At 38.2% G+C, this 9,555-nt stretch overlaps 1 protein-coding gene across 1 annotated transcript in view; it reads left to right on the top strand.

Moving 5' to 3' along the window:
* The first annotated feature begins 572 nt into the window (after positions 1-572).
* LOC148361471 (slit homolog 1 protein-like) overlaps positions 573-9,555 on the top strand; it is a 63,658-nt gene continuing 54,675 nt past the window's right edge. The window contains exon 1 of the mRNA XM_088342159.1: positions 573-781. Coding sequence (XP_088198285.1) covers positions 588-781 — 194 coding nt within the window. The 5' untranslated portion in view covers positions 573-587. The remainder of the gene's footprint in view (positions 782-9,555) is intronic.

Genomic DNA, 9,555 nt, shown 5'->3' with positions numbered 1-9,555 from the left:
TGTCCATGAGTTCACGCGTATGTTGTAAATAGTCCTCTTTTCTCTTGAGCTGCTGAACAGCAGACATTTGTGAAGGGCTGGGAATTAAATTTAAATTATTTGATTGTTTCATAAAAATTGAAAATATAATAATTTGATAGATCACACAACGCTGGTACTCAGCATTGTGGGATTTAAGGTAGATACTCACAAAGGGCATACAGTAAATAAAGATGAGAGACAGAGACAAGACTGAAAAGAAGGGAGCGCATCAGGAAGCTGCTTGGGCGGAGTCTTATTGCTGTTAAATTGTAAAAGCTTTTGATGGATGATTGCTTCTGCCCTTGTATGTGTGGGGAGAGAGAGGGAGTCCCCCCTCCCTCTTACTCCTAACCCCCTGAGTGGCTGCCGTCTGTGTGCACAACGACTAAATGAGAACAAGGCAGCTGAGAAGGAGGTGGAAAACCGGTACAAGCGAAGCACTAAAACCCACCCAGACCTGCTCCTGGTTCGCTTCTTCCGAGCTTACTTAGGGGCGAGCCCAGCTCAACTCCATCCTTGTGAGGCTGCTTCCTTGAGAAGGCAGCACCCGTGCATCACTGAGCAGGATGCCTCCTGGGAGGTCAAGTGGATACGGGCGCACACCCCTTTTCATGCTGCTGGTGCCGGTTTTGGTTTTAGGGGTCCGGGACGGTGCGCAGGCGTGCCCGGCACCCTGCAGCTGCCTGGGGAACACGGTGGACTGCCACGGCTTGGGGATCCATGCCGTGCCCAGAAACATTCCCAAAGGAGTAGAAAGGCTGTGAGTAACACAAAGTGCACGAGTGCGTATGTTTGGCTTGGTGGCTCACTGGTGTCAAGTTCATTTGCGCGGAGCCAAAGTGTCTAAACTACGGCCTGGGGGCCATTTGTTGCATGCCATCCACTGTTTTGATGGCAGAGGCTCTTTGTAAATATGCAAACTTACTTTTTACCAACATTTACAGTACAATAAAGTGGTGATTTATTTTGTTGTGAGCAAAACGTGTTTCATCAAAGTTTAAATCGTGAATAATTCCCTAGTAAAAATGAGTAATTTCACATAATTTTACTCCTTTTGTTGTTTGGAAAGTTGGAATTAGATTTGACTTCTTTCCAATGCAGAGACTGATATCTCCGGATTGGTCACATGATATTGACCAATCAAAACTTATGAAATACTCAATTGATTAGAAAAATGCTAATCTGGAATATAAAGTAAAATAAGAGAAATTATAATTTTTGATTCACTCAAATTGATTATACTTGATAAACAAATTGCAATTTACACATTTGCCCAATGTTTTACACGTTTTTTTTTATACCTTTAAATTCTATGTGCTGTATAACAACATTTTTTTTTTTTTTTTGTTAGACTGATCTTGGCCAGCAGCACGGCGGTGCAGTGGTTAGCGTGTGTGCGGCACAGTTCTGAGGTCATGAAATCTAACCTCCTGTGTGGAGTTTGCATATTCTCCCCGTGATGTGTTTGTAAGGTTTTTTGTTGCTTAGTAATTGCAATCATTAATAGGGGAGTAACTGGCTTAGATTGAGTGGTATGAAAGTGGCACTTGCATTGTTTGATTATCCTGCCTGTGGCACTCAGAGGATTACACTGTTTTGGCTGAATTGTTCTTTTTGAAGTTGATTGTCTTTGTTGTTGTTTGTAAGCCACAACTTCCTCTTGCATCCTGAGATGTGAGTAGGAATAGGATAGCCGGAATTCTGTGATGACTTTCAGCCCGGACAATTTCGTCATCCAATGTTAGCATTTTTAAATTTGGCTATAAAATGATCTATAAATATTCAACCATTCATGTTTTCATCAGTTTATCACTTTTAATGTTTCTTAACACAGCAAAAACATTCAACAAAATAACGTAATCCTTACAATGGGGTCTCATTTTGACGAAACCAACTCTTTGTGGTTATTCATTGACAAAACTAAGCAAAATCTATGTTGTTTTATTAATATCTAATTGGATTGTTTGGCGGCTTGATGGAACCCCTAATTATTTTTTAGTCTTTCTTATATTTTCGTGTCCAAATCAACATCCCGGTGATTTTGTGACCCAATTTTGGTTACTTTTACTCAAACTCTTTAAACAGCAATCTTCACTCGTAAAAAAAAATGGTGGCCAATCACTGCTGAAGTTTTTTTTTGTTGCTATAAAAAAATAAAATATGGTCATGTAAGAGGTAAACAGGTCAAATGTTCTGCCTGTAGTTCAAAGCTATTGTTTTGAGTGACAAGGGTACTCAACTAATTTTATATATTTATTTTCAAATAATGCTCAAAGGGACATTATGTATTATTTAGCGCCTCCCAGTGGAAATAAAATAAATTTCGATTAAATTAAAAAAAAGCCAAATACATAGATAGATAGATAGATAGATAGATAGATAGATACTTTGTTCATCCCCGAAGGGAAATTCACATTTCCAGCAGCATCCCTGAGCTGAGAACAATCGAGAACAATCGAAAATAACACGGGAGCTGCTGGAGTGGCTGCCATTCGTGACGGCGCCGGAAGAAAAGATTCAATTTGAATCATGTACAAACAAACAATTGAATCATGTACAAACAAACAAACAAAATATTCATGTTTCAATAAGTGGAGTGTTAATAAAATTGGGGGAAAATAATTTCTGATACATGAACTATCATATAAATATGCATTTTTGTAATACTCTTAGGTCAAGAAATTTGTATTCGTTTTGCATAACACTAATCTCACCGACTGAGAGCTAATATGATTGTCAGCCATCTTGCTAATAAATCTCGCCCCAAAAGTAAAAACCTTGAAATACTCAGGAAAAACATTAGAAGGAAAAGGGTACAGTTAGGTCACTTTGAGTCTCTGTAGTATGTAATATTTTCTACGCTTCGTAACACTCGTTTTTAACTGCATTATACAATATAGCGACATCTAGTCATCAAATATTATACAGTGTCCCTTTAAGACAATGCAATTGTCATCTTTGGTCCCCCTGAGAATACACCCAGAAGAACCACTCACTAAAATTTCATTCAATATTTGTTTCGTCTTTTCCTCCATGAGAGTAAGCATCTCAAACTACAGTTTGGACAGAAATCTTGATGACCATATAAATAAATACTTAACCCTCGGATGCATAAGTGAGGTCAAAAATGACCCCGTGCGTTGTTCCTCAAAATCCTTACAAATAAGAAAAGTTGCAATATTGTCATATTCCAGTTATTCTTCATAAGGGTGTTTATGACATGATGCCAATAGTATTTTTTTTTGCCTACTCAATTTTGACCACTCTCATGGAAAAGCATACCTGTCAACCCGTACGGTTTTGCCGTACAAAGTACATCTACTATGCATTTTAAGACGTGTACGACGTACGAGAAAATCTGTACGGAAAAACAAAAATTTGTCAATTATGGGTACCATCCGGTATACACCGAAACGGCAAATCAATCAAGTCAAACGAGTTCGCCGCGGAAGCCTCTATCTCGGTGTCGTTTTTTTTCGTTGCAAACGAAGCGGGCGGTTTGATGTAGTGAAAGGAAGTCCGTCTCTTTTTAGGGACCCGGCTTTTTCGGCTCAACCTCATTGAAGAGAGCCGGCTCTCACACGGTTCACTTGCTTTGATGCATTATATTACAAATGATTGTGCTGTATAAAGAAGTAAAGAAAAAAAGGAAGTATAAAATGAGAAAATGAAAAAAGACAGGTTTGTAGTTATCCCTTTAATCAGTACATTACCAACAATAATTTAATGCAGAATTTGAATTCATAATTTGAATAAGAAAATGTATTATTCTACTTTATTATATTTGCATGTATTTTTTCCTTCTACAGTGAACGTCCAAGCTACTTAATTTTTGAACTTTTTCTTGTAATAAACCTCATTCATGTCGAGCAACTCAGGATCTCTCAACTAAATGTTAATTTACAATATTTAGGTTATAACGAAACACATGTACAATATAACATGTTAAACTACATAAATAAACATGTTTGAAAAAAAAATATGGTGTAAGATTATTTTGTATTCTGTAAGGGAAAATACGACAGTTTGTAAGGGCATGGAGCCCTGGAGCTTGACAGGTATGGAAAAGTGTAGGTACTAGTAGGTCGGGCATCCAAGGGTTAAAATTTAAAAAAAAGTAATTTATAATTTATTTTTTAATGTAAATGTTGGTTTGATTTGTAAATAATGACGGTTAGTTTAAAGTATGGTACTAAATAAATAAGGTTGAGTTGGACAGAATATGAAGAAAATATCCCAGTTTTGCCACACCATTTTGCTTCCCTTTAACGTTGACCTTATCAGCTGGGGCTTGTATATAAAAAAGTACATCCATCCATTATCTGCACTGCTTATCCTCAGTAGGGCCACTGGGGTGCTGGAGCCCATCCCAGCTATCTTCGGGCAGTGGGCAGGGGACACCCGAAACTGGTTGCCAGCAAGTCGCAGGGCAAACAGGGACAGACAATTCGCTTGCTCACTCACACCTAGGGACAATTTGGACCGGCAAATTAACCTGACAAGCATAGGGAGAACATGCAAACTCCGCAAAGGAAGGCTAGTAGCTGGATTTGATCCCATGACTTTAGAACTGTGCTGCAGACCGCTAACCACTCCACTGCCATGCCGCTCTATCTTGGTACATATAAAATCAAATTTTATTTCTAAACATTTATTTGTAAAGCAAATTTTAGTCAATTAAATGTGACTCAATGTGCAATACTGCATACTATATGTATCTATCTATCCTTCTATCTATCTATCTATCTGTAACCGCGGTGTACGTGTCCCACCAAAGATCCACATTCACGCTGGACTGGATGATGAGGTTTTTATTATTACAGTTTCTGCAAATGGATGAGTCACAACATTAGCTTTTTCTGCTGGGTTTGATCTCTTTGATCTCTTTGTAGCTCTCTCTAGTAAGACTAACAACAAAGCATATCAAAGAGCTTTCTTTTCACTTTACAGAAAATACATTTTGGAATATCACAATACATTTTTACATCTTTACATTTTAACAAGATACTTTTAACAAGAGATCGTATAGTGGATTTTTAACGTTTACAATGAATTCAACATGTTTTTCTTTAGTCTGAATTTTAACCAACATCATCCTTTTTTAATGTATATGAGAAAATAGGAATTAAAACAATAATGAGTATAAAAATGGGTACAATTTACCTGCAAATGGATGAGTCACAACATTAGCTTTTTCTGCTGGGTTTGATCTCTTTGTTCTCTACAAGGGGAATTAATATTTAGTAAAACAGAAACAAAACAAAAATAAACCTAAACAGCTAGACAATATCAATCACATTACTATGCATGGTGAGAGATTTGTCAGCTGGGGTTATAATGTTTAAAATTAACTTCTTTTGTGGAGCACCAAAAGATATGTCTTACCTTTGTAGTTCTCTCTAGTAAGACTAACAACAAACCCCGCCTCCTGGTCACATGTTAGAAGCCAAAACCAAACCCCACCCCATACCAGCAGATGGCACTGTTGGACTCAGCATTGCAGGACATTTACCAAAAACTATACACATATTTCAGCAGGAATTTCAATAAAACAAAAGTTATTATTACACCCGTTACATATCTATCTATCTATCTATCTATCTATCTATCTATCTATCTATCTATCTATCTATCTATCTATCTATCTATCCATCTATCTATCTATCGGACAATATGTTATAAAATCACATACTCAAGTGAATTTATTCAGCAGTTCTTTCTCAGGATTAAATCAAATGCTTTGGTTTACTCTATAAAAGCCTTTGTGGGTGTGTTTTTTATCCCTTATTTGCTTCCCCCTAAACTCCAAACATATGAATGTCCACTTATTGCAATGTCCAATTATTTTACTGATTCAATAGTAGGGAATAATTCCTGAAACGGACCCAAAATTTCAAACCAGCTATTTGTAGAAGGAATGATGACATCAGGGTATATAAATAACAAAGCACTTCAAGTGTGTGTGTGTGTGTGTGCGCGCGCGTGCATGCCTGTGTAAATAATTGATGCGAATCACACACACATCATCCACTCTCGCCTCCATCTTCTCCTTTGCGGGTCACTGCAGGAAAATGTCTTCACGGGGAAAATGGTGCGTGAAAAAGTGCCATACACACACCTCAACAATCCAGTACTCATTGCATTGAGGACATATCGACAGAACAAGCCACTCGGCTCCTTTAGTCAACCTTAACGATCACATCAACTTTAACAAGAACTCAAATCAAACTTGAAAGCAAACTTTGAAAGTCATGCAGGTTCTCACAAGGTAGTGTGTTGAAACATCTCCTTCGAGACATATTTGAGGAACCCTGATTAGCATGCATAGTGATCTGTGTGCATGTGTATAACATTCCTGAGGAACAGCTGTTGATGAAGGGTTTCATTCATCATTGGAGAGTTTGAACAATGGTATATATTTCGGTCAGCAATGGTTTTAAGAGTCAAAGGCTGGGGTCTCCAACGTGGGTGCCCACTAAGGCCAGTTGAGGTTCCCCTCAGTACTGTTCTGATAATAGCTCACCAGTGCTGAGTCATTGTGTTTTTCCAGTAAAACGTTTTTTTTACTATTTGACTGAGTCTATTTAACTCTATTTTTTTAATAATTAACTGAGTAATAACATTATATTTATTTTAGAAATTTAAATGAATTCTAGTTCATGGGCTTCATGGACAAAAAAATCTATTCAAGTATTGATAATTATTTTTAAGCAGTTGATTAAGAGAAAAGAATGAGAAACAATTAATGTATCAAACACATCCGTTTATTTATCTTTTTATAGGTTTATTTCACAGGAAATACAACCATCTAAATTCCAAATCATGGGTTTTGTAAAAGAAAACTAGTAAAAAAATGTTAGCTATCTAGCTACCTTTTTAGCTTTGTAGCTTGCTATCTTCATAAACTTTTTTTTTTAGTTTTTTGGCTAGCTATCTACCCACAATTTTAACTATTTAGCAAGGTTTCTAGCTCACATTTGATCTGTTTTTGCTAGTCATCAAGCAAAATTTGGGCCTCCTCCCTAGCCATCTAGCTTTTGTTTTAGCTTTCTATCTGATCGTCTACCTGGCTTTTTATTATTTTAGCAAGCTATCTACTTCCTTTTAGTTTTTTCCCGTTTACTGTCCTCGCTAACTTTCAAGCTACTTTTTAGCTTTTTAGCAAGCCCTCTAGCCAAGTTGCTATTTTGGAGATGAATATCAAACTGGGTGCCCTTTGCACTAATATGTAACAAAAAGTAGCTTGACGCTTGAAAAAGTTTGGAGACCCCTGGTCTAGGATATTTATGCAGGCCAAACATACAGTTTTGTGTTAGCCTGTAAACCAGAGTCATCTCTATGTTTATAAGCGGATCTGGCGTCTGACACTGTTGCCATGAAGTGCATTCCCTAGACTTAGACTAACCTAATGATAAGTGTTTTTTGTTTTTAATATAAGACACCTACAAAACAGATTGCATAGGGTGCCAGTTCTTTATTTTGGCTATTACTGCTCACTGCTTTTCGTTGATTTGACAATAATGTACTGATTACATTATTGGCACTATCAGCTATTAATGTTGCTGTTCATTGACAACCACACCCAATAAGGCAGAGATGCTTTTGGTGACCCAGGAGATTTCCTAATAAAGTCTTACGGGAAGGCTTTTAGTCAAGGTTGGAATGTCTTACCTGAGGTTTGGGCTCTCCCCTGTTCTCTTTGCATGTTCTAAATCCGTTGACGTCTTCCCACCTTATTCAGAGTGTTTATCAAACTATAAACGCATCACCTAAACAAAGATATAAGGAAAAATATAGGTGACCAGTGAAATAGGAGTGGAAAGTCAATATCTGTGCATTTTAATTATTTGTTGAAGTTGGTAAACTCTTTTCTTTCTTGTGCACCACTTTGAATCCTATTGAAATTTATTTTAAATAAATCTTGGAAAAAAACAAAGTTTGAAAAAAAAGGAAAACTTTGTGGAACACCGATTTATTTGAGGATGATTAAGTGTGTGGAGTAACAATCCGGCCATAAATATATAAATAGATAAATACCTACACATGTATATTCCACATGAGTAAATCAGGTAATACCTAAATGTAAGACATAAAGCATTTTATTCATTTACCTATGCATTTTGTCATGTGTGTTTACGGCAAAATGGTATTAAAATGAGGAGGCGATCCAGCTGCCTAATCTTTCTGAGGTCACGGGTTCAAATCCAGCTACCAACCTTCCTGTGCGGGGTTTGCTTTTTCTCCCCATGCTTGTGTAGGTTTCCTTCAGGCACTCCGGTTTTCTCCCACATCCCAAAAACATGCATGTGAGGTTATTTGGCCGGTCCAAATTGTCCCTAGGTGCGATTTGTGAGTTAGTTGTCCTGCTGTGTGCCCTGCCACTTGCTGGCAACCAGTTCAGGGTGTCCCCTGCCCACTGCCGAAAGAAACCGGGACAGCACCACCCGCGACCCCACTCAGGATAAGTGGTGCAAATAATGGTTGGATGGAGACTTAATTACGTGTTAATTTATTTATATGGTCTATATTTGTCAATATTATATGTATTAATTAAATTACACATTTATTTCTATATATGGCATGATTGGTCCTTCAAACTGGTGGCTGAATGGGGGTAAGTTATGGCTCCGACATTGACCTTTGACCCATCCATAATGCCCAGTTACCTTACAGTAGCATAATTCAAGGTATTTCCAGATTCTTAAACATGCAAAACGTAAGGAAATAGTACACGTTTTTGCTCAAAATCTATATATTGTCATCAGAAATTCCGATAATATTCCATAATTATTTGTGTTGTGTTGTGACGTCAACAGAGGAACAACGTCCCCTAGCAAGCCAGTCGACACGTTGTTTTATGTTGGCGAGGTTGGAGAGGTTACAGGTGTTTTAATCAAAGTTTTGGTGGTTTTTGTGGAGAATACCAAGGCTTTGTGTCGCAGGTAAATGCAGTAATTGTACAACAAAGGCGAGCAGCCAAAAAGAGGCTAACTGGCATAAAAAACACACGGACAGCCGCCGACGTGGTGTAACCGGTACCGATCAACGAAGGACTATCGCAGCCAAGACCGAAATACTCAAGGCTGGCCGACCAAACAACAAACATTGAGCAGCCAGGCTAACCGGGAACCAACATTCGAAAAGTGGCAACAGCTATGGCGACAAACGCAAAGCCTGAAGGGAATAAACCAAACAAAGAATTAGGCAAAACCAGCACTAACGCTTTCTATTGGATCAAAAAACATGTGGTGAGCAACCAGGCTAACCGGGAACCAGCAACGAAAAGTGCCAACGGCTACGGCAATAAACGCTAAGCTGACCGGGAATAAACCAAGGGACATGAAAAAGACGGCACCAACGTCAAACAACACACAGTGGGCAGCCAACAAGCCGCAAACAGGAGCGAACAAAACAGGAAAGGCCTCGGCAGCTTTGACACTAACAGGGAGCAAGCCGGACAAAATTATACCAACAACGGCACACGCGGTGAAAAACACAGATGTGCAGTATGCAATCGCTGTTCACTACCATCGA

Source organism: Urocampus carinirostris, chromosome 8, assembly GCF_059441175.1.
Source record: "Urocampus carinirostris isolate Australia breed hairy pipefish chromosome 8, RoL_Ucar_1.0, whole genome shotgun sequence".
In the NCBI taxonomy this organism is placed as follows: Eukaryota; Metazoa; Chordata; class Actinopteri; order Syngnathiformes; family Syngnathidae; genus Urocampus; species Urocampus carinirostris.
Note: the sequence above shows the minus strand (reverse complement) of the source record. Positions and strands in the feature narration are given on the sequence as shown.